Here is a 26,561-nt window from a genome sequence, read left to right as displayed (position 1 = left end):
AATATCTATGCTGTTTTGAAAGGAATGTATGCCAGAGAAGCCTATAACTAAAGTTCAGCCAATATGCATTTGTTTCTACAGAAATCAAAAGACAAAACTCCTATTGACTGAGAAGAAAGCCACTTATTATCCAAAAGTTTGTATTTATGATCTGTTTCAAAGGAGCGCCTCCCCTCTCTTCTCCTACTCTCTTACCTTTTTAATAACTTCGGTTCCTTTTATATTTTGCACAATGAGGGAGGAAATAATTATATGCCTCTCCGGTGACAACTGGTACTTCTCCGCTTGCAAATGGAAACAGCAGCTAATTCCCCTCCTAATATTTACTTGTGGTATGTGTCATTCTCCTCTATCTGTTTACTTTCAATAAAAGGGAATAAAAAGGATTATATTGTTCCTTTAGACATTTATTTATGAATAGAACATTTTTAGACACTTAATTTTAAGGGTAGGTTGCTTGGTTTTGTTTTTTTTTTTCTGCTTGTTTTTTTACTTTGAGAAAGATCATTCTAGATCCCTTGAAGTGAGATACTGCAAAGCTTAGAACAACTACTCTGGGGGAGAAAAATATGTCCACACGAATGACATGACTATTCAGCTATTTTACTTCAACCACATACATAGCTATTCTACACTGACTAGTCTCAAATATTCATGCGATCAAATTTTATTGGCATCAACACTTAGGGAAGGTGAATTGCAGAGTCACATGCAGGAGCATTCATAAAAGCAACATTTTAGAATCACATGTGGGAGAGTTCACACAAAGTCTACCACAGTTATTTTATAGAATAAAATCCACTAGGCTTAATTTGTTCCATTAACTTTGATGAGACAGCGTATTGCAGTCTGTTTACTACTTTTACAGGAAGAGATCACATTTTCCAGATGTAGTTCTTCAATATAAATTATCATCAAGGTTTGCCATTTGCATTATTCAGAGCTGCACACATTCTGCTCCCGTCTCATTGATCAAATCAGTCTTTGGACTGTAAAAAAAAAAATTACGCATAACGGGTTTGCAATTTTTCGCTTTACAATTCACTAGAACAAGAAACAGTTGTTGACATGTACACAACTTTATTTTAAGGACACAGCAATCACAATGACAGAAACAGAACCATTACTTTAATACTGTAAGCTTTCCTCTGGGAACTGACTTGCACACAGTTAGATCCAAAAGCATTTAAACAGTATCTTGGGGGAAAAACACAGCAAACCTTAAATATATTAACTTCAAACTTTATGTGCTTATCTCCTCTTTTTGGTAGCTGGTGGCAGTTAAAGCTCTTCAAAGTCATGGCCACTTGTATTCATTGCTTCAGGGTGCATTACCCTTCCCATGAATAACACAGTACCTGTGGAAAAAAGTGGGAAGGGAGGAAGGAAAGGAAAGATGTCAGAACTGAAAGAAAAGTTGAGGTTGTAAGATGACAGATACTGGTAATAAATTTTAGGGCATGTGGTGCACAATTTTTATAGGAACATATGTCTCAGAGAGCTTGGTACCCATGAAAGGCAATGGATCAACAGCCCTAGAGAAGGGGACCTCTTTGTATTCAGAACTGATACAGTACAGACAAGAACTGTGAAATCTTCTGCATTTCAGAGCCCCTCCACTTATTCTGAAAGGCTTGATGGAAAACCCACTAGAAATCAACACAAAGGTTCGCTTTCATTTCAAAGGTTCTGATGAAGGTCTATGAAGTACTGCCACTGGTGCCAAGTGCCTATGGTGCAGGACTGGTTTCTAGGCTGGGGGACTCCAAAGGTGGCAGCTAACCTTAAAACTGAAGTGTGAACACCTAATGAGAGTAACCTTTGTGATCACTTCTGACCCTCTTATGCCTGAGCTGCTGGACAACATTCCTCAAAATTAAAAGTGAGCTCCAGAAGCTCCACACCAATCAGTTAATGGTTATTAGTAGTTAGATACTTTGAGTTCACAGATTTACTCCACATTAGAGCATGCAACCCACAACAAGGAACTCTCTATGCGAACACCGCTCCCCTACACTATTTAATCACTATTTACATCTTTCCTATTTTTATACATTTCTATCTAACCTGTTTAAACAGAGTAATCAATCATGAGCACCCAGGGTATTCTTGAGAAGCGCAATCATCACAATTTTTTTTCCAAAATGTTTCTAATCTTAGATTTCTAGATTAGTAAGGAGCTTTTGGGATTTAACTACAGTTGTTGGCAATTCCTCTTTCTACACGCAACAGCAAGGCCCATGCAACATTAACAACTGACCCAAAGCTAGCCAGTTTTACTCTGTTCTGATTTAAACTTTTGGGGGATTTTTTTTTTTTTTTTGTATATTGAGTAGGGAAATGAGCAGATACCCTCCTTCAGATACATTTTTGCCTAATTATATGTCTACAACAGCAAGGAAACTCAATTTAGTTTTGGTCAAAACTCCCCCCCAAGAGTTGGTATCATGCCTTGTGCATGAGTGTCCCTACCTAGCTATGCTGTATTACTGCAATCTAAATCGTTTAATAAACATTGATACCTATGATGGGGATCTCAAATACAGAAAACAACCCATCAAACCAAATCTACTGGAGTATGCTTGTAGAACATGTAAGATACTACAACACACAGAGCCATGACAGTTTCTGGGTGCACGGTAATGGTTTGCGATCCAGTCACATCCACATCGTTAAGACAAATTACAACTATGAAACTAAAGAATTACTTATTCATCATTGCCCGTTTTGCTAGTGAGTGCTGTTCTCATCCCTCGCCTGCCACAGAACACTTCAAGAGCACAACAGAATTATTCATAGCTGTAATATCTGTCCATTATGCAAATCATTTGGTACCAGGAACATATCTCACTGGTCTTACTGCAGCCAAGCTCTTACAGAATGCAATGATTATGGATATTCAGGGCAGTAACACTGTGCTCTCTGAAGAAAAATGGTGAGTTTTTCTTCCCTGGGGTTTTTGATCATGTAATCATGAATATTTTTCAAGATTATGTAAGATTTTCATGTCTTCCTTGGAAAAACATTAAGGGGACATAGAAAAGGTGAGTCTTTCAATATTAGGTATTTTAAGACAAATTAGGGAAAATTTATTTTATGAGGCCAGGTCATTGATCAAAATATGCAATTTTCTTGAAAAAAATGTGGAAGAGTCTGCAATATTCTCACCTGTTCTTCTGTTTCTGACCAGAAAGAAAAAGGGATGGTCAACTATAACCTGGGGATACAGCACTGCCATTCTGCTAATGGCTATCATTCCTAAAGGAAAAAGAACATAGGCAACTTGTTAAATATCACTGCATAATCCCCTCCTCTTTATGAAAGATACTTGTGAAGTTCATGAACAGACACCAAAGTCCTGCATTCTCAGCACTAAGCGTCACCGGGAAACAGCATGAAAAAAATCTCACTGAAAATGGAAGAGACCTAGAGAGTCAATGAATGACTGTTTATGCTTTGAGAATGATTAACAATGGAGAGTGGCACAATTTCCCAGGCTGAGGGAGCAGCTTATAAATTTTAAGATCCAAAACCTTAAGAGGAGTTATGACTCCCACTCAGTTGTAGAAAGAAAATGCATTACGGTAGACAGCACTGCTGACCTGTTTTAAACAGCTCCAAGCCTGCAGTTGATAGTAAAAGGTAACCCTTAATAATTACGGAATATGCAACTAAACTGGCTGATCTTGCAGCTTTTAGCTCCAGCCTTTAAATAATTCAGAGGTTGAAAGTAAAATTAACTGGGAATCAGGCAGAATTTGACTTCTTGTTATATTTGTTTGGAGATGCGTGGATTTCTCCAGGACATTGTTTCCCAGTGTTTCATGTACTTTTACATTTTCACTGCACTCTTTATAAAGACTCATGCATGCCATTAATCTCTGTCCATGTTACAAGTTACAGATATTCATGACCAGAGAAGTAATTCTTCCTTTCTTCAAAGGCTGGTGCAAGTACAGACAATCAGAAATCACCTAACAGTACATATAGGGAACTAACGCAACTTATTTTCAAGAAAAGGATGTAATAACCAAATAAATCAATGCTGGCCTCCTACCATTAATAGGGGACAGCTACATTTTTGCATTTAGTTCTTCCCATCTTGCATCTCTGTATACAAGCTTAGTAAAATGGAATTGCAACAACTCTCAACTTCTAACTATTCTGGATCAAATGCCTTTGAACATCTCAATTGATAGATAAAAAATTACGAATACTTAAGTTCCATTAAAAAAAGAAAAATAAATAATTTCAAGTCGATGCCCTCCTGACAATCAGAAACAAAATAAAGGTTTTCCACAGAATGTTCAAAATTCTTTGTGAAACATACCATGTTAAGAAAATGCTAACACTTTTCGTTTTCTAGAATTCTCTTCTGAAAAGCAGCATACTTGCTATGCTGTGTCCTCATGCTATATACTATGTAGCTTCCCTTGCTCTACAGCAAGTCAGTTTTAAAAAATTAACTAACACAGAATAACCAGACATTTGATTTAATTCTGCTTTTCAGTCAGGTACCTGAGGCAGCAGCAGCTTCTGATCCTTCCTCATTAACTTCTAGAAATGCCTTGTGAAATGCCTTTGCAAGGTAAAGTTCCTTGTTATCTGAAGAGGAAAAGGAAACGTGAATTTCAAGTGGCTCTACAGTAAGATTGAAGTATTTTAAAAAACCCAAAACAAACAGTGCCAAACCCCCCAACACTATTATCCACCTATACCAAGTAGGGAAGGATAAGACCTTTGTGCATAGGAGTTGCATTAAAATACCTTCTGCCAATACTTTTAATAGCACCATTTATCTTGCTTAAAATTTCTAGTGCTCTCCCACGCTACGTGTATTAAAATAGGATGGCACTACCTAGAGCACCAGTACACCAGACAGAGTAAGAGACAATCCTTGAACACAAGATTTTAAACGCAACTATTGGGAAAAGGGGTTATGACATTATATGACAAATGCTGATGAAGAATTTCACTTCTGCATTAGCTGCAATATAGGCTTCCTTCAGGAAAATTAGGTATTTTCTTTCTTTCTGTCATTATATTTAGAAGAAGCTAAAGAGAAATATTTATTGCAAAAATCACCATGGAACTTGGGGTTTTTTTTTCAGTCTTGTCTGTTTGTCATCCTTCTTTGTCAGTATTTTAATTTCAGTCCAAGGCTACTCCTGCTTAAGTCAGCGGACGTTTCATTATTTTTCTTCAGTGGCTAAACGATCAGACCGAGTGAAATACTCAGCACCTTGCAGGAAGCAAGACATGTGACACCATTTAATCTGTTTGACTAAGTTTCATCAGTAAGACATAACAAGGATTAGATATACATTTATTGTACCTGCATAAAATCCACAGTAATGACAGAGCACAACTGGCAGTTAAGAAAGGAATAAAAGCTTTCTCAACAGGGAGATACACAACCATGAAAAACTAATCTAACCACCCCAGTGAGACAGCTACACCGTTTTGTATTTCTGATCCTTCACTAAATCTTCAACACCAAAAGTCTAGCTGATGGTTGACTAAGGAGGGAAAGCTTGGGACTATTCACCTAATAGTTACCCATTTATTTTGGCTTTCACAACAGCCACTAGTTCTAATACTAATGACAGCCAAACCCACGAGAGACAACAGTTTAAAGTGTCTCTCCCCAGCAGATCTCATTACTGCTACATACACTCAGAACTGAAGTAAACTTCCTAAATTCAGCTGCTCACCTTAAGTCTCAACAACAAAAGCCCCAAATCATTCCCTTTGGAATTGTGTGTAGTAACACATATACCGACACAGAGAATCGTCTAGGTTGGAAAAGCCCTTGAAGCTCCTCTGGTCCACCCATGACCCTCACCCTGACTGTTCCCAACTCCCCCAGATCCCTCAGCGCTGGCTCAGCCCGACTCTTCAACCCCTCCTGGGCAGCCTATTCCAACCCCCAACAGCCCCTTCTGCACAGAAATCCTTCCTCAGAGCCAGTCTAAACCTTCCCTGGTGCAACTTGAGGCCATTACCTCTTGTTCTATCACTTATTACTTGGTTAAAGAGACTCATCCCCCCTCTCTGCCCCTCCTGGCAGGGAGTTGCCGAGGGCCAGGAGGTCTCCCCTCAGCCTCCTCTTCTCCAGACTGAACCCCCCCAGTTCCCCCAGCCGCTCCCCAGCAGACCTGTGCTCCAGACCCTGCCCCAGCTCCGTTGCCCTTCTCTGGCCACGCTCGAGTCATTCAATGGCCTTTTTGGGGTGAGGGACTCAAAACTGAACCCACGAATCGAGGGGCGGCCTCCCCAGTGCCGAGCCCAGGGCTCAGATCCCTTCCCTGTTGGCCATGCCAGTGCTGACACAAGCCAGGATGCCGTTGTCCTCCTTGGCCCTCTGGGCGCACTCTGGCTCATTCTCACCCCCCCAGTCCCTCTCTGACCGGCAGCTCTCCAGCCGCCCCTCCCCAGGCCTGTAGCCCCCCTGGGGGTTGTTGTGGCCCAAGGGCAGCCCCCGGCATTTGCCCTCAGTGAAACTCCTCCAGCTGGGCTCAGCCCATCGCTCCAGCCTGGCCAGGTCTCTCTGCAGAGCCTCCCCACCCTTGAGCACATCAACACTGCCACCCAACTGGGTGTTGTCTGAAAACTTACTGAGGGTGCACTCCATCTCCTCATCAAGATCATCAATAAGGATGTTAAACAGGAGTGGCCCCAAAACCAAGCCCTGGGGGACACCACTCGTGACCGGCCACCAACCAGATTTAACTCCATTCAACCACAACTCTTTGGGCTTGGCCATCCAGCCAGTTTTCTACCCAGCGAAGTGTATGCCCACCCAAGCTGCAAGCAGCCAGTTTTGCAGGAGAATGCTGTAGGATACTAGATTGCTAAATACTGTCCGAGTTCTAGGTTTCAGTTCCAAGCCTTCAGTAATGCCAGCTTAAAAGATAGGATAAAGATTTTACTGTGTTACTTTAAAACAAGGGATACACAGCATCTGCTTAGCTTGAACACTAAGTGTAACTCAGAGCTTTTGTCTCTTTCACTGTTAGCAGAAAGGCCACTTGAAAACACAATGTGGTTGAGTTCAAACACTAATATCACCTTTAAGCCTCAAGCATTACCTGTAAAAAATAAATCACAAGCTAACTAAATACTGCAATCAAGTGTTAAATAGTCATCCCCTAAAGCTCCCATTCCATTATGGGCCCATTAAGGCTCAAGTTTTCAAAAAACCTTTTAGAACAAACACTGGATGTGCAAGCACATTTACATAGGTGGCAATGGATAGATACCCAAGGCAAAAAGGGTGACAGATCCAGGCACCTCAGTAATTCCTGCTGTGCATATCTCGCTATGTCTGTGCTGTATTAGTAAATGTGTCAGTCAACCGGATTCTTAGTATGTTTATTGCTCAGTTCTGCAAATTTTACCTTCCAGGCAGCTGTATTTTGCCACCCTTGCTCGAGCCCATTTAAAAGCTCTATGGAGCATTTGAGATATAGGGCACATACCAAAAGAAAACATTAACTGCAGCCTTTATAGAAATATGATGTTTTGGAGTTCCTTATCTTAAACCCATTTTTATGTTTAATAACAAACAAATGCCCACTTAGCCCAATCACATATTTTGATCACAGGTTATTTATTTTTTTTTTATTACAGCACTTAAGCCTGCTCTTGTGACCTGTAATATTCACAGCAATACTCAGTATTTTCATCCTGAATGCTTTAGTTTGCATAGGATGGCGGTGCTTCTGATACTCCAAGGTATATTTCTGGTCAGAACATTTAGCACCTCAGAAGACTGGTCTCTATCTGATGAGCTTATAGACCCTAATTCAGACAGCATAAACATTGCTAACATTTGCCATCAGGTGTAATAGTAGGCCTACTTGTAAATGTTTTGGGGATCTGAGTATTAACAAACCCAACAATGTTTTGTTAAGTTGACAAAAAGCGTCACTGCAGATGAGACCAGCGTGAGTCTAGCACACTGTGCCAGCTATAGTATTATTGTTACGTCAGAACAGGAAACAAGGAGCCTTACAGATGAAAACCACAGCACAACCCATGAGAAAACACCCTCACACCCGGCGTGTGCCTTATACCCTAAACCAAATTTCTAATCCACTGACTACATAGAATGCCTTTATTCGATGTAGTATAGCTATTTTTCCTTGCTCTGAAGCAATTATTTTTTTTAATCCTACCAATCTCATGACCTCAAGGAACAGCCAGCAAAGATCTCTGCGGTTAAGTTTTCCATAACAGAAGCACTTTCTATTTGGTTTCCATTTGTTTGTCTTTCACTTATTGGATGTCTTTGTCCTTGGATGGTGAAAAGGGGAATTCCACATCCCAATTTACATTCTCTAGACTCTTTATATTCCACCATCACATTCCTCTCATTTATCCCTCCTTAAAGTAAATGAATCTATTTTCATATGGAAGCATAATGTTGTCACTGTGTGTTGCGGCAGTCTTCTCTTTGTTCTGTTTTGTGATTGTTAAATCACTGGCTGCCATACTTCACATCATACACATCTTGTCTTTATTACACATCTTTCCTTTATGGCTTTCACTGTGGATAAGTTAGGGCTTACTTGTTTATCTACTATCATGTCATTTTTCTCTAGTAACTTCTATGAACCTGGATTTTCACAAAAACCAACATGATTTGATTTTCAGCATCTCAGAACTAAGTCCCATGGAGATTTGGTACCAAATTTTAAGCTTTCTGCAGGACCCTAGCCTAGATACCATTAATGTGTGGGAGTAATCTGAAGCTTACTTCTAATGTACATAACTCTGTTAGTATCACACTTCATTTGTCATTACACTCCATATGCTTGCAAACTCCTACTCATAGCTGCCAACTGGTTGCTCTGCAAGTCTCATTTTGAAGAAGCATGGAGGTTTATGGGCTTTTCTAGCTTAGATTGGCCCAGAAAATTTATACCGGCTTCAGCCAAGACATCGAAGAGCTATTTACTGGACTGATGCTCTTTCTAACTACTTTATACTGTGAAAGTAAGTCATTAAGATCACTTCACTGCTCACTGAAATGCAGGTCACCTTGAGGTTAAAAGCAGTTGCCATTTAAGGCATGATACAACAGTAAGAAATGATTATAATTTGAAAAAGAAGGGAAATTTTACTATTGAAATTAGTGCAAGGGTAAGTCCTAGGTAGTGTCAAAATACTCCAGTGGCGTGTTTATGCACTGTGTAAATTATAATATCCCACATACCAGAAGATGTTTCAAGATTATTTTGAAACACTTGATGGACTCAGAGATGCAAGTAAAACCTGTCAGTCTTTTGCTGAAAGTCAGAGCATGAATACATGCAACTAGACAGCCAAATAGCAATGTCCTCCTACTCCCCTGTGTTAATTGACAAAGAACTTAATTTCTGCAAGAGAGTAACATTTAAAATGTGCACTTGGTTTAATACTTTCTCTTTGGTTGCTCACAAACCAGCCATCCCAGAAGGTAAAAACCGACTCTTCTTATTTTCATTTTTCAGATTGAGTGCAAAAAGCAAAAAAATTCCAAATATTGAAAAATAAGTCTGTAATCCTGCAGTTTGATTTATATCCACTAAACCCACATAGAATTTCACTGAACTCAACAATCTGTGCCTGGATCTGATTACAGGATTAGGGCTGCTGTTGAAATTGCAGACGGCTTTCCTTGACAATAATCCAAAAGCAAAAGCAACAGGAGAGGGGGAGGACAGTATTTTTAAATGCAACAGAATTTCTCAAAAATCCTCCTTAGATTTCTTTTATGATTTGTATCTTCCTAAATTAAAAGTGTCCAGACAAACATTTTGCTCAAGTATCTGCATTTAGGGTTTCATGAAGTGCCAAATTTTCCAGAGGGGTGACACTGAGATGCGTGTAAACTTCCAGCTTCAACTTCCCTGTTACCTGAAATACTATTCAGGTATTTGTAAAAGCAAGCCTTCAACATTTATCTTCATGATTTTCCCCCCTCCTTCCTCCTCCCTCCCCATTTTACATTGAGAAATTAGAGATAGGAAACATATTCTGTATTTTAATTACTCAAAATTCCATCTCCATCGCATCAAAAGCAGAGTTTTCATGAAAAACAGTACTTCAAAAACTTTTTTATTCTTAACTTACAAACGACCTTTTCATCACCAGGTAGCACATGCACTTTTAAGTGAAAAGCAAGAAAGTTACAGTAAAACTTAACAATTCTCTCTATAAACTGTTCTACAATAGTTAAGTTAATCTTTAAATGGCAGAGGAGTTAATTCAGTCGTGCAAAACATGGCATTTAAATTTTGTACAGTACAATTGTCAAAAATATTAAACAAATAATTAGTTGCATGGGATTAAAACACAAGCACATTCCAATCTTTCTGCTGACCTCTCAACTACAGAATTAGTCCCCGATAGGTGAACTTTACATGAAATTAAGTAAGAGCCAAGCACTGCCTTTGTGGTTCAAGCTCCCATGTATTTTTCCCTTCTCCTTAGTACTCCTCAAGTAAGTATTTTTATATAGAGAGAGACTAGAATTTATTGCAAAGCTTACTTTTCTTTGGAGTGGCAGAGAAATTGAAGGTGTTTTTCTTCAGGAAAATGGTATTTTAAAAAAGGATTTTTCTTTTATTCAAATTCTTTTCACATTAGCTCCAGCTTTTCCCACAATTTCACCAGAAAAGCGGAAGCATCAAAACTGTGGAATACGCTATAAAAAGTATTTCAAACTTAGCAAAAGTGAAAAGGATATGAAAGGATATGAAAATCGCAAACATTTCTACTGTAAAATTTCAGAGAAAAATTTGCCTTCATTGCAGCTATTTTGAATAAGCCACACAGGTGTGATTGCTTCCAGAGGCAGACAATTAAAAACAGGTATTTCGCATCACTTAAGGATCTATCTGGCTGCTTAGGCAGTAACCCATAGAGCAAAAGAACCCATACAGGGAACAGTTATAAGCATGTTACAAGAACAATGTCAGCAATCGCACCACTGACACATGCTTCTAGATAGAGAATAACTGGGTTTGCCAAAATGCAGGTCTAGATAGACCATGCTAAATACAGGGCTTGTGTGGCTACTTTTGTTACACAAAAAATGAAACAACTTCTCAGGCAAAAATGACTCACCACCTTTTGTGCCACTTCAATACCTTTTAGGAAGTATTAAAAGCATAAATATCTAATTTCCACCTGAATTTCTAGATGTATTGGATATTTCAAGTTCTGAAAAGAAAGCGTTGACAACATATTGAAATAGGTAAGCAGCATATGTGACTAAATTGCTTTTATCTCGGAATTCTTCCTTTCCTACACTGCTTCTATACAGCAGGTATCTGGGGAGATGACTAACTGTACAACAGCTTAATGCTCTTAATGCTCTGAACAAATAGCCTCAGGAGGCAAAAAACGACAACCCCCTTGTTGTGCGAATCCCACATCCCTGATGATGGCAACATCAAGGCACTGAAGCCATATATTGCTGTCATGTGGTTCTGCCTCTTACAGAGGATTACACTTTCACTACATTTCTAATGAGACCCCCTTCTGAATTACTCAAAGCGAACTTTCCCAGGTCAAAAGTCCCCCACCCCACACACCCCCTCTCTGATGGATTTCTTCCCTGCCCCACTGCTCCCACAGTGAGCACACTCTTACATTATTGCAAAAATCACAAAGGATCAAAAAATTGCTTAGCAGGTTTGGGGTTTTTGTTCCATAAAACCACTCTGAAGAGCTTTTTGGCTCTCCTTAGGTGATTTTAGTACCTTCTCCTATACCCTGAGAAACAACACAAGAACCTCTTACCGGACATGGCAGTGAGGTCAGCACTGCTGCTGAACAGCTCTGTAACTCCCAGACCTCTCCAGACTTCTTTCAGATCGATTTCCTGTTCCACTGTGAACCTGGAGAATGTAATAGAAAATTACAAAAAGCCCAGACAGAAGCAGTACTTATTGTTATTAGAACGTTAAAATTTCTAGGTAATGACAACTGAAACACCAAATTAAATAATACAAAGTAGGAGACTCAGCACTGGCAGTATAATATAGTGACACCTTCTACAAAAATGCTTACAAACAAATTATTCTCACAGCTGGATTTTTTTTTCCTAATGCAGAAGCAATCAAAAATATGCTAATAGTATGCACAGTCCCTGACCATAAAACCTCAGTGCAAAATTATGCAGTAGCTAATGTAAATGCTTACTTTTTATACAAAAGGTTTACTATAAAAACTGAATTTAACTGTACACATACTGGAATAGAATATCAAATAAGGCAAAGGACAGCACAAACTTCACAGACAGCTGTTGGCAAAGGAGGAGTAGGAAAGTAAGAAAGACACTCCATTTTTGTGCAGACACTATGAGCAAAGGCCAGCAGTTATGAACATGAATATAAAACATTTCTGACTCAGCTTCTGATTACTCTAGTGGCAAAATTTTAATTGGGTTTCGATTGTGAGTAAAGAAAAGGGAAAACAAATAGTTGTTAGCACAAGTGCCCATGTGAGTATAACCTGGCAGGATTTCAGGGTTAGCTTGCAAAGCTGTGTTCTAGGCTATGTTACTATGCTGGAAGGACAAATTGAGATTTATCCCAAGGGCAAGATTTTGGGCAAAAGCTTGTTCCATTTACAAAGACCGCTTTGCAAACATTATAAAAGTTATGCCTGTTGTCAGTAAGAGAAAAAAAAATGACTCAAGTCCTTTATGTATGTCCAGAAACAGACTGGACAGCTGGAGAAAAAGAAATATATCAGAATAATAGGAATGGCAGCCCTGACCGGAAAATAACAGAAATCTACAGACAACCACAAGAGACTAATTGTAAGTGTCTGTTATGGGTGAGTTATGGGTTCTCTATAGAATGATCAAACAAATTATTACTGATTTACATTATGCTGCCAGTGACTGGTTATAACTGTACAACACAAAATACATAGTCCATGAGGTGGTTTCCATTTATATATGGGGTTTCTCCAGCGAGCCATTCAGTCAGAAACAACTCTGCAATTCCACTGCAGTCCTTAGTGACGGGTCTTACCTGTGCTGGAACTATTAACTAGCAATGTCAAACTAGTAAGGAATATCAGGACAGCAGCAAGAAAAGTGTGCATGAAAAGCAGAATTTGAGGTCACAAATAAAAAAAATAACTGCAAAAAAGTGAATTTTTTTCCAACTGCAGAGAATCACTGTAATACATAAATGGAAATCAGGTGGGTTTAAGTCTCTGGACCACTGGACAGAAAATACACTTATCTGCTACGTGATGAATTATGACCCCAAAAGCAAGCATGAAGAAAGATGCTTTTGCATACTAATCAAGAGGTTTGGGGGATGTTTTTGAAAAACCCCAACCCAAACCTGTAAAGCCTCCACTGAATATGCATCTAAAAACATAATATGCATACAAGTTGATTGGTTATATTGATAAAAAATACCTACACGAAGGATAGTAGCAGTCACTTAACTACTGGATAGAGGCTATACCTGACTGAAACCTCTGGAAAGGCAAATACTGAGCAAGTGGATGAGTGAAGGTCTCTACAGTATCTACAGAAGTGAGTTCCTGCTTTTATGACAAAAATATGGTAGACCAAAAATACATCAGCTCTATAAATACCAAAGTATCCCCTTACAAAAATAAAACTAATTACTTCCCTTCTCTCCTTTTAGCTTTGTCATATGGTAAAAACCCACCCTAAACCACCATTAAAAATAGTATCTCCCCTCCTTTCTCACATGCTCTGAAGAGCAGTGAGAGTTACAGATAAGTTAGTAGTGATATTTCAAATATTTTAGCTGACATCGGAATTAGTCTCTTTTAAAAAATAATAGGGGTGCTTTTTGAAATTTAATTTCAGGCTACGTAATCCAACGTAAACATTCAGTAGGAGTTATCCTCCAGTCATATTCAGATTTCTTTGCATGCCTTATAGACAGTCATGTAGGTATTCAAAATCATAGCTGACAACCTAGGATACAGGAGAGAATTTAAATCTCATTTCCCAAGCCAGGCATTTGCTGTACCTTCAGACTTTGGAAACACCAAGCTATATGATATGAGCCCTGACACATGGTTATTTACAGTGTTCATCACATGTAATGAACCAGATGGTCTTTTTTTTTTTTTTTGGTGTTTCTAATGCTAAAAATGCAATGAAAAATCAATTTCAATCCTTCAGTATCAGAAGTCGTGGAGTAGTTGCAACTGGGAGCATTAAAAACCACAGAGGGAAACCCGAGAAACAGACACTGAAAAAAAGATGAGGTATTTTCACCACAGGACCAGAACCAGAACGGTCTGTCGGGCCCAGAGGAGAGCTTCTTTACTTAAGCCATTCTAGAAGGTTCACCAACACACATGTTCATGGTTATATGCTTCTCCAGACCACCTCAGAAAGCACTGAGCAGAAAGATATTAATAAGGGATAGTGACTCTGCCTGTCATCTGCTAGCCATAATCGAGAAGTGAAGATGTGAGTTAGTTCTGTATTTATTTTTACAATGTTAATTTCTAAAGACTCTCTGCTTCCTACATGTAAAATGCAGTCCAAATAGCTGAACTAGTTGAACTTCCCTTGATTTCCACCATCTTTGGATTTCTCCCACATGAAATAAAGAACTTAGGAAGTAGAATTAGACTGAGAAGCTAACAAGTAGTTCTCTAGAGAGTTTAGCAGAGAATGATGATATTTTCATAGAATTTAAAACTTATGCAAGCATTAGATTAATGATTAGATTAAAATCTACAGCCTCCTTAGTTATATATGTGAACCTTTAGGCTTTGTACAGAGCATTAACTTAAACGTACCATACCAGGCCATCTTTCTTCTATTTTACAGAAGACAGAAAAAAAGATGGCTTCATCTTTTATGATGCTGTGCAACCCTTCTGAAATGCTGAATTTTTTTTTTATGAAGTCCTTAGAATTGAAATCTTTTCGAAGTCCTGATCCACAGAATCAAGAAGGATTAGGGTACACTTTCTAGTTCACTTCTGTTGTATAACTACAGCCTAGTCTGATTCATCCCAAAGGCTATAATTTTTAAAATTACTAAGAGTTCTGAATGAGCCAAAGCAAGAAATATCAGGCTTTCAGATTGGTTCTAATACATTAAATTCTGCAGAACAAAGCAAACAAAGGAATGGCTCTATTGCTTCAAATAACAATATTCTTGCTTGGAGGACAGGCCTTCAGGATCTGAATCACTATTTTAACCCAGCAAGCAGCCTATAATACAAAGCTGCCAGGCGATATCAAATCCAACATTTTTGGTTGGAATTTTAGCTAGGTTTTCCTGAGGTGCTAGAACCAGCCTGCATGATTTAATAGCCTGAAAACAAACAAGCAAGCAACAAAAAACCCCCACTAACAGCAAAACAGAAAAACCCCAGCTGCTCTGACAAGGTGAAGCGAAGCAGGTTATGTTTTTTTCTCTGGCAAGGTCCTTCTACCCGTGGCTAAAAAGAGGGCTGCAAAAGTTGGTTGAGTATGTATTTCAGTGGGACAGTTTTATGTCTTTTCCGTGACTATCTCAAGAACTATCAGCACTGGCCTATTCCTCATGGAAAGGGGACTCAAACATTAAAAAAAGGCAAAGTGTTTGTGTTTTTTCTTTTTGTTTGATGTTCCTTTGTTTGGGTTTGGTTTCTTTTTTTGAGAGAAAACAACCTTCATCTAAAAAACCCTTACCATTTCAACACCTTCTAAGTATGTTAAAGGTATTTTAAATGCACAAAAAAGCAAGAAAATCATTATAGAGAGCTGGGCATACTGGAAGAATCCTTAAGAGGAGATCTGCAGGCTGTAGCACTGTTATTAGGTACTAGCTCCTCCTATGCTCTTCAAATAATTTATGTTAGAAAGACAGCTTTGTAAATTAGATTCATGGTCTGTTTCACTCCTATGCAAAAAGTGGATTAAAATGTTGATCACTTTAGTCTGGGTTAAGCTGGAAACAATGATTTGAAAATGAAAATGAGAAAGTATAATTTAACTATTCTGTACAAATCTCTCCTTTGCTATTAAGAGGAATAATACACAATTTCATTTGCACAGAGATAATGCAGACAGAAATTGGGAAGTTGTGATTAACTCTGCTCCAGCTAGTCATTCAGGTCGTATTACAAATGTGTAAATGTCCTGGTTTCAGCTGGAATAAAGTTAATTTTCTTCCTAGTAGCTGGTATAGTGCTGTGTTTCAGATGTAGGATGAGAATAATGTTGGTAACACACCGATGTTTTAGTATAAACCTGCATAGCAACGATTAAGTCAAGGATTTTTCAGCTTTTCATCCTGCCCTGCCAGCAGAGGCTGGGAGGGGATGCAGCCAGGACAGCTGACCCAAAGGGCTCTTCCACACCATACGACATCATGCCCAGTACAGAAACTGGGGGCAGTTGGCTAGGGGGCACCATGGCTCGGTGACTGGCCAGGCATCAGTCAGCAGGTGGTGAGCAACTGTACTGTGCATCACTTTATATATTCTGTTATTATTTTGTCTTCCTTTTCTGTCCTATTAACCTGTCTTTATCTCAACCCATGAGTTTTACCTTTTTTCCCTGGGATTCTCTCCTCTGCCCCACCAGTGGGGGGAAGAGCGAGTGAGTGGCTGCATGGTGCTTTAATTGCTGGCTGGGGTTAAACCACAACAATAACTTTTAAAAATGTTCACCTTATAATTGGATAACATCTTTCAGGATATAAAAATTTAATTTTATTCCACTGCTGCTTTCAATTTCTCAGAAGACAGAGCCCGCAGGCCACATTTCATAACATGCCTTTCTGAGTCAGAGCATAAAATATTTATGAAGTGTTTATTTAGAGCATTGATAAAATCCTGTAGATCACCTCTGAATCCCTAATGGAAATCCAACACCTTGGGAGTATGCAATTAATATTTGGAATTTTTGTAAGAAACTGCAGTATTACTATATGGAATTTCAAGCTCATGATAGTTATCTGTTATAGTCTGAAAATACTGAAGGTAATCAGCACCTGGTTGTACCTGTTTTACTTTTGTATAGCCTTAATTCACAAGTGTTTACCAAGTTCTTTGAGGTTCTTATCTAAGAGAGACAGGCACAGCAACCAGCCTGAGGACAGAATAAATACGGACATTTCATGACCACACAAAACCTAAGTCTCAAACTCACATCTGAGAACCTGGCTACAGAGAATCCTGGAGTTGCTGTTGGTTTAGAGCATACAAACCCCAAAACTACCTCTATAAACTTAATTCAAATCATAAACATAACAAATATGTTCTCAGTGACATTCATGTATTTAACTTTAGATACCTAATTCTTAAATTTGGAAGTGAGTTTTCACAGATTCCCTGTATAATCGGTGGAGAGACTTCAGTTGTGGATCTTGCACTCTAGACTTTGAGAGATGTCCGACTTCAGCACCTGACCTACAGGCTGTGAAACGCTTCAATTATAAAAGGAAGGCTTAAGGGATGCAAGAATACTCATATTTTACTTCTCATTAACATCTAGGTAAGGTTTGCCCAAGCCTGCAAGAGAGACAGCCTAGGAGAAATGCATCTTAGTGGACTGTTAATACTAAATCTCCTGGGACCTGAAGCACCAAGAGAAAAACAAACAAAATCACAGGAATGGTGTACAGTAGGTTCAATTTGTTTAAAACCTGCAATGCAGCTCTTTGCTGCTCTCCCTGCTTCTTGAAAGGAAATGCTACTTAAAAAAGAAAGGAACTCTTACTATGGGACAGAGAGAAATAGCCCCAAAACACTTCTGTTCCCCCGCCACGCTGACTCCAATTGTGACAGCTTTTGACTGGAATTCCATCTCAAGTTGGAATCAGGGCATGCTGACAGCACCAGTCCATCTCAACCTGATTTATTCTGGCTAGCCTTGTTTTATTGTGCTCAGCTGCAGTTAGCTTCTTGAAAGTCTTTGCTTTGGAAAGGAACTTGATAAACTGCAGGGATTCTTGCCCTTCTCTTACATGTGAAATATAACAAATTCAAATCTCGAAGGCCCCTGAAAACTAAGAACTACTTTAACGATTAAAAGGATTCACTACAGTTTATTTTTTCTGCTGCTGTATACCCACTGCAGAGTGCCACAGAAGTAGATTGAGTGATCCACATCAAGGTTCTGCCATGTTATGTAAACACTTCAATGAAATCAGTATGAATCACTTGAAGGACATCATCCAACTATACATTATTAGTGACATTTGGTAGTAAACAACTAAGTCAAGTGTAGGGCAAGCATGAAAAATATCTGAAGGTAGATAAAACAGAATTCTAGGAACGATAACAAAGTGGTATATGTAAGCAAATATGCCACTAAGCACATACAACTTATGTCTACAAATGAATCAACAGAAGTTTCATCCCTTCTGGTAGTAATGTCTTGTTATTCTATTGCTCCTCTAAGGAAAAAGAAGCCAGCACTTATTACAACTAAGAAAAAAAGACAGAAGACACAAATTGACTGGAATTACCTCCCGACACTCGACCCTTTGTATCTACACAGACACACACCATTAGAACTTTTTAAATTAGCAGCAGATAGAAATTTAATTAGGACCTAAAGGAAACATTTTAGCCTTTGTTAATTCAGACTTGTAACATTTCTATGGCTCCTGTCTAAATGGAACTCGTCCATAACGAGTTGTGCAATACTCTGAGCATCGTTCAGAGTGGATATATTCCTGATGAGGCAGTTCTCCTTTCTGGAGCTTACGTATGAAAGGGATGCAAATGCAGTGCTCATCTGCTGCTCAACCACTGCACACCCCCTGGGCTTTCCTGTCAGAGCAAACTTCACGTGGGTGCTACATAACTGCAGACTTGATCAAGAGGTTCAAGTTTTACCTACTCTGCTACTCAGATCAATTTGAATGCAGTCTTTCCCCTTCTACTAACATGAGAGCATATTCTCACCTTGGTAAATACACTTCCACTTTTTGCTTCTTTACAGAATTAGCCCATTCATTAATCAACGAGGCTTTGACTAGTGGTTCCAATGTGGCCAGTGGAACTTCCTGTCTGGAGAGAACGATCATCATGCTAATCTCATCTCCCTCGTATGGTATTTCCAAAACTTGATAGATACCGCCTGCTTCGTTAGAGCCATCACTGAACTCTCCTACAAAAGAAAATCAACAATAAGAAAACATATTAAAAGTATTTTCTATTTTCTTATGTCTTCACTGGGGATAGGGGAAAACCAGAAGGCTAATACTAGGCGGTATTTACTAGATACTGGAACTAAAAATGATTTTGTTTATTCTATTCTGTATAACCGATATTAGTTTCTTCAGCATAGGGTTTGAGGCTTACAACTGTTTTCTTCAGGAAAACAAGCTTACGAGATCACACTGTTTGTAGATAATCACACTTCTGAACCTATTACCTAACTCCCACTGGTTAGACAGAGAGCAGTCTAAATGTTGTTAAGGCTGCCAAACCTTTCATGGAAATGAGCAAAGATTTTTTTATTCAGGAGAGATAATTTTTCAGTGATGAGACCGAGTGAACTACTGCCAATGCTAGACACTGTAGAACTCACTTGGAGTTCAAGCTCAAGTTGAAAAATGATCCGTAGTTCTGCTCTTCAAGGAAGGTCTATTTTACCTTTCTAAGGCTATTAGAACAGTAGTGAGCAAACATTATTCATTTGAATATTTACCACAGCACAAGGAAAATATTTTAGTGAGAATCAGGACTAGGTCAAGAGTTTCTTTTAAAGAGATGAGATATATGGATAAACATCCCAAAATTAACCATGTGGCAACAAACACATAGGTAAGAAAAGTAATCAAGGTCATTATAAACGTTGCTATCTAGTTATAATACACAAGCACACACATTACAAGGCAACATCAAAAGCAGAGTCCCTTCACTGGACAAACACCACATTTAAAACTCTAGGTGAAAAAACAAACAATAAACGTGAGTCTTGCTACCACAAACCTAGTAAGGGAAGACTTACTAGCCTTAAATTGCCAACAGTCCAACTCACCATAGTAAAACTCTCCCTGCTGGTACATCATTGGAATCTGCACTTCACTTTCATCATCTTTAGTGAAAGAAAAAGTTCTTGTGTTTTCAGGTCTGAACTGTGATTTCCAGTTGCCTTTGAAATAGACTGCGTTGATGAGAGCCAAATGAGTTAGAGCACCAAAATCTCTTGAAGACACAAAATCTTTGATCATATCTGAGAAGAAAACCAACTGTCAGTCTGCATGTCAAATTGAGCATTAAATCAAAACTTAAGACAGCTTGAAAAATGCAAGAAAATAAAAAGCTGTGTTAACATATAATTTCCAATTCAGATGTTTCATTAAATCTCAAATTAAACTGCCAGTGTTTTGTAAACCTAAATCACAGTGTAGGTGCGTAAACCCTTCCATCAAGTACATGTTAGTCAACTGTTTCTTGATCACTATTTAAATATAACCCCCAATGAAACCGAGTGGAAAAGGGGTCATGTAAGGAATATTTACACTGGTGCTGTAACACAGCTCAGCACTATCGTCTTAAGGTCACAACTTCTACAAACTTTGGCTCCAGTCCAAAGAAGCACTTAAATGGGTGCTTAATTCAAAGTGTGTAAGTATACCCATTGGAACTCTACCTGGGCCAATTCTGAAGGAAGCATTCAGTTTCAGTAACGTCCTACTGACTTCAAAGTAAGGATTAATCATAAGAAAACCACATAAATTCACAGCATTTGTTCCACTGACATTAGCTCTTAAAACACAAAAGAGAAGAAAAACATCTAGCATCTGCTCTATTCATGGGAGGTATGTCAGCTGAGCATGGCAGCTGCTTTGCTCCTACTCCTAAATAAGTCATTTACATCAGAATACAGTCTGTTACCTGCTTTAGCTCATCTTAAATGGCTTGCTTTTCAGCAAAATAATTCTGAGTTGGTTAAATTTGGTGCACTGATCAGATTTGTCACTATTTTTGAAGAATTACAGCCTACTTCAGATAGCTTTCTCCCTCACTTCTATTTTTAACCAACATTGCAATGCAAGGTGTTAAAATAAACACATTCCTCAGTCTAATTATTACTTCTTAATCCATGGTTTAAAATACAAATTAATTCTGCTTTCTGGAGCATATGACACTGACTAACTGGTGTGAAATTTGTGTATCATAGGGCAGTACTTCTTCTAGGTTGTTGTTTGTATTTCATTTTATCTAGAAGGTTCTTAGCAATGAGATGTGACTGTTACTGCCATACTCACTCTCCCTGGTTGGAAAAAAGGAGAAATTAAGAAGGAATACACTTCCAGATTTTCTATTTCTATTTGGTACATCATATTCCCTTCTATTTTTCAGCCACATCTTGTTAAATACACTAATGTAATGTTCAGAAATTTTCTGGCCAGAGAAACCTCTGACAGTTGTTTTCTCCTCTGAGCCTCCCATCATGCTTAACACACTGGAATTGGAAACCTGCCTGTCTTGTACCCCTCTCCTAATGAGAAAATGAGCCTCCTCCGTCAGAGCTGGCAGGCAGGAGACGATGAGATCTAGTGGTCAGAGACTGGACTGAGGGACTGTTACTATCGCAACCTACTGCTAAGAGACCCACAGCTGCCTTTGTTAGCTCTGCACAGCTCCTTCCAGGGCAACAGTTAGGAGCTTGGTCAGCACACGTGGCAGGTGTTAAGCAGGAGAACTTGCTGTTCTTTCTAAAAGAAAGAGAATTTTACTTTCCCTTTAGAGAGACACCACGTTTCTCTGAAAACACTCTGCAATCTGCTGCATCACTGCCCTTCCCTCTATTTCTGTAGCATAAGATAAAGCACAGAATTTTTTATGAATGTAATAGCTGCCATTTTCCCTTGGAAAAAAAATCCAGATCATTTCCAAAATGTAATAGAAGTATTATATGAGGTGTTTTTCCACTTTGGTGCTATACATTTCCATAAAGCATTATGGATTGTTAAGTGCTCAGACTACATGGTGATGTGTTAATTCCTTACAGGGGATTCCGATACCTTCAGCTTTACCATGGTACTACTGATGTTTGAGCAAGGCCCCTGTCAGTTACTCTTAAAAGATCAACTTTCAGAGTGTGCCAGATGAACTAGAATGAGAATATGCTTTGATCCCTACAACGAGGGACTCACTTCACTCCTATGCCTTGAGACTCTGCATGTATTCAGCAAGTGTCACATCTTTGGGATTCCACAAGCGAAGCGAGCACTACATCACACTGATCTGAATATGCATATTTACAACAGTAGTTTTGTGCTTACTCCCCTGCTGCAAATTTTTGTTGTGAAACTCTGCTGACAGTCTTCCTAAAATCAACTATCCTCTCAACATGCTATCTAGTTTCCTCACACTGGAAAAGATTACATTACAGGGTCTGATTTTGTGGTTCAAAGCTATCTTTTGTATTCCTTGGTATTCTATTTCTCAGTACCTTGTAACTCTGAGTTCCTCAGAGAGCCAGTAATATTCCACACATCCAAAGCATAGGTCAATAACCCCTTGGTAGACAACTTTTCTGCAGTTAGCAATAGTACTCATCTATTTTTTAAAAATTTAATACTAAAATCAGTATTAAAATACTACTAAAATGCTTACCACCAAAACATTCTCCTTCGATAAACAGATAATTTTTATATAGTAAACCAGGGGAAAAAAATATTCAGATACTACTATATGATCACCAATGGCTAATATTACTTAAGACAGATCATTTCTGCAAAGGAAAAAAACCCCATAATTTCAGAGTTGATACTAGAATTCTTTTCATGGAAGGCAATACTTTAATCTCAGACAGAACAGATAAAAACTAAGGCAACAATTCAACAACACTGTATAACTTTGGAAACACAAACACTTACTGCAGGAAGTATATAGAAGAATCATGTGGACTTACTATTTGTATGATTCTCCACCCACTTATTGATGTGGGTAGCTACAGCTGCACTTTGGCTGAAATCTATATTCTCTACTTCAGCTTTAAAGTATTTTTTCACCAACTGCAGAAACTTGTCACTGATATGAAATCCATTCTGCACATAGAGAGAGTTAGCAATATTCAGAACATAATGGCTTTCCTCAGTAGTTGCCATATCAGAAAGGTCCTTCAAGAAGGTAAATTCTTCACCTATTGAAAGAAAAACAACTTTAGTGTTTCAGAAAAGTTATTCGAAGTTCTTTTCCTGCTGCAAATTCACAAAGACATTTTATGCAAAAAAATTATAATTTTTAAATAAACTTGTTTCTAAACCTACACATACACCTTTAGATTTGAAAGAACAATCTGTAAGGCTGAGCATATTATTTAGAGCTTATTTTTTCCTACTATCTATAATTAGCATAATTAACGAGACATTTGGATCCCATCACAAAGCTATCAATGTTAATCTTTTCAACATCAAAAGAGTAATTAAAAAAAATTATTCTTACTAGTCACACTTGTATAACTTGCCACCACAAATCCTTAACAGAATTTTCGATACATCCCAAAAGCCAGCTGTTTAAGGAAATAAGACCTTCAAGTTTTAAAGTTAAGGGCTTCCCTGCAGACTTCTCTCTTCAAAAAACAGGCCTAGAATTCCCCAGGATCCTGCATGGGGTAGTATAGAATCATTTGCTTAGGTAATGAGGAATCCTGAGTAGGATTAAAGTAGTCTGCTTTAAGATAGGAAGCTTGTACTGTTGCATCATTTACCTGAAGCTGCAATTTCTAATTTTTTTTAAAAAAGCAACTGAAAAATTGAATGCAGTGATATACTCCAAGCAGAAATCACTGGAGTACTTTCACTGACTACCACTCATATGCAAGAACAGTGAATGGCCCAGCTCAAATCAACTGTTTAAGTTCTTCAATTACAGCTAAGGGATAATTTATCAATGTTTAAGAGACAAACTGTAGAACTAAATACATGCTGTAGTCTGTTACGCACATCTTCAACACTCTATTCAGGAATTCCTTCCCAAAATCCTTTCACTGAAGACTTAAGTATGTTGTACAAGTAACAAATTTCATTCAGGTGTCAAACAAATTACTCTGATATCAAAATTCATAGAGATTGCCTCTTCAAAGTAATTTTTTGCCATTCATTCATCCCCTCTGTTCGCAGCCATGGTACAGCTGCTGGCACTAGCAGGGTGTGCTTGCACTCCCCAGCACAGCACTACAGCCGGATGCTTGACTTTGCTCATCCCACCCTACAACAGGACAGTGTGGCAGAGCTGTTCTCTGCTAAAGGAATGAATCCTGTTCTCAGAAGGGCTGATGGGAACACATGGTGTATCAGGCTGAAACAGCCAAGATGTGTGTATTTCCTAAATTAGCTTGTATATCTGTGACATGAGGCAATGCTGACAGAACATTAATGCCACAGAATTAGGGTGAAGAACCTACAGGTTCTACCTGAAAGAACCAAGCAAGTTGTGTCAAAGAGACCATTTCCAGTTAAATTACTAAGATTTTCATACTTTCTTATAAGCAAAAAAACTACTGCTTTCCTTTTCAGGTTTCATTATAATCCCTAAAAAGAATGTTCCTAAAAGTCTTCCTATAACTCTAGAGGCAAAGGCAAGATTATTTTGCAGACTGAAACCAAGATCTGCAGTTAACTGCAATTGCTTCAGATTCAGCTGCCCGAGCCAGAATTGTACGTTGGCATCCCTCAGCTCACGCAGAATATGCCCACCATGCTTCACCCCACGCAACGGGGTGCCAAGGAGCCTACTGGTTAATAACCCAGGGACAGGACTGGGCCACTTCCATCGTTCAGGCATTGCCATCTGTTTCTTTAAGACAAAACCCCCCATAGTAAAACACAACTAGACAGTCTTACCATTTTTTAAGCTGTCAAAACCCAAGGAGTGTCGAATTTCTTTCAAAGTGGTTCCATGGGCTCCAAGCTCTACCATTCCCATGGCTATCACGATGCTCAGAGGAGAGAAAAGAATATTCTCATCTTCTCTCACAGCTCGCAGCTGATTGTAAACATTCACAGAAAGCTCAGCAATGGTTTCATCAGGAAAATTTGTCTTGAAGGCTTTGCTTTGCAAAACAAGCAAAGACAACAGTCCAAGGAAATACATGTCTTGAGATTCTAAGATCTGCAAGATAAATTTTAGAGAAAATAAGTTAACCTTGTTTAAGTAATAAAAGATTCAACTTGAGAGAAAAAAGGAATAGTAAACTATTCAGTCTTAATTCTGTGTGGAAAAAAACTAGTCAGAGTTCAACGCACAACTCAGTTATTTGCAGGAGACACTAGTACGTATACTGTTCCAAATGAAGTAATGATCTATTTAAAAAAAAAAAAATAACCTACTTCATTATGTAACTACCCATTTTTGAAATCTTTCAACCACAGATTAACAAAACATGGTTTCTACAGAAAAAGACCTCAAAGACATAGCAACACCTCTCCTACTTTTACTTTAATTTTGCTGTTGTCGTTGTTAAGCAATGCTGATCTGGAATTGGTCTGTATTTCTGTACTTTTTCACCAAGGAGACCCATAAATCCGCATTTCTTTCATCTGACCTTCCAGTAAGATGCAGCTTATCTAAGTCATTCTAAGCCCCAAACTGGTAAAACTATTTCAAGCACTGTAAGAGAGCTTTGCTGACACTGGTAACAAACGAAACGGACCATGATGTTGCTCAGTTGCAAAACACATGGCAAGCAGCCAAAAATTCTTTGAAAGAAAAATAAATCATGCCTTAGTTACCAAATGAAATCCCTTTTGTTAGTAAATAATGGTGAAAAGGTGGGTACTTATGCTAGCTAAGAGACACCACCTGCTCAGAGATCTTGAGAGGGTAAAGTTACTGTACGCACCAGTGAGAAAGATCCAACAGGGGAAACGAGAGTAAAACTAAACAGAAAAAAGGGTTAGCACTAATGCTTTTGACTAATCCGCTCTCCAAGCTTTGCTAAAATGCTTCAGTAAGCAACAGTTCTCACTCTGTCCCAGTTTAGCTCATCACACAACCACCGGTATTAAAATTTTAGCTCCTGGAGCAGTGTATGTCTGTCTCCATCCTCTCATTTTTTCCTTTAAAGTTCATGCTACCTTGGCATCTGACCCACTGCTGCCAAGTGGCTTGGGTCAGAAATACAACAGACCCCCCATTACTATTCCTTCTCTTTGCCGCTTGCAATCTCTCTTAACACGTAACAAAGCAAAGATTCCTGAAGCAGCAAGTTAGACAGCACAAGACTAAAAGCTTTAGTCCAGAAGCGTTTTCATGTTGTTGTGCCAGTCTGCAGGGCTTGTCAGCATGGGACAAATTTGTGTGAATGTGCTATTTATTCTGTTGCTCGACTGAAGTCAATTTGCATGCAGCCAGCCCAAGTGCTTCTGCCTTATGCTTCCCAGCTCTCCTGTGTCTGCAGTTACCATGGGTTTCTATATACCTGACACAGAGACCCTTAGTGAGCTTTATACAACATTTATATTATGCATTTCATCTTCAAAGCACTATGTAGCATTATCTAATTAACTCGCACAACACTGAACGATCCATAATTTAAGCATTATTACTCACATTTTCTAGCTGAGGAAATATAAAAAGCAACAGGGTACA

The 26,561-nt window shown here is 38.7% G+C and overlaps 1 protein-coding gene across 1 annotated transcript; it reads right to left on the bottom strand.

Moving 5' to 3' along the window:
- Nucleotides 1-457: 457 nt before the first annotated feature.
- Nucleotides 458-25,082, bottom strand: SERPINI1 (serpin family I member 1). The gene is made up of 8 exons (XM_026854694.1): nt 24,815-25,082; nt 22,882-23,112; nt 19,996-20,190; nt 18,915-19,119; nt 11,794-11,891; nt 4,519-4,605; nt 3,169-3,258; nt 458-1,358 (listed from the first exon to the last, which is right to left on the bottom strand). Exons 1-8 carry the CDS (start codon nt 25,062-25,064, stop codon nt 1,282-1,284), a joined length of 1,233 nt encoding a protein of 410 aa, XP_026710495.1. The 5' UTR covers nt 25,065-25,082; the 3' UTR covers nt 458-1,281.
- Nucleotides 25,083-26,561: the final 1,479 nt, after the last annotated feature.

This window comes from Athene cunicularia, assembly GCF_003259725.1.
Source record: "Athene cunicularia isolate RWA chromosome 9 unlocalized genomic scaffold, athCun1 chr9_part1, whole genome shotgun sequence".
Taxonomy (NCBI): Eukaryota; Metazoa; Chordata; class Aves; order Strigiformes; family Strigidae; genus Athene; species Athene cunicularia.
The sequence above is the reverse complement of the archived record's forward strand: the minus strand, read 5'-3'. Positions and strand labels throughout refer to the sequence as shown.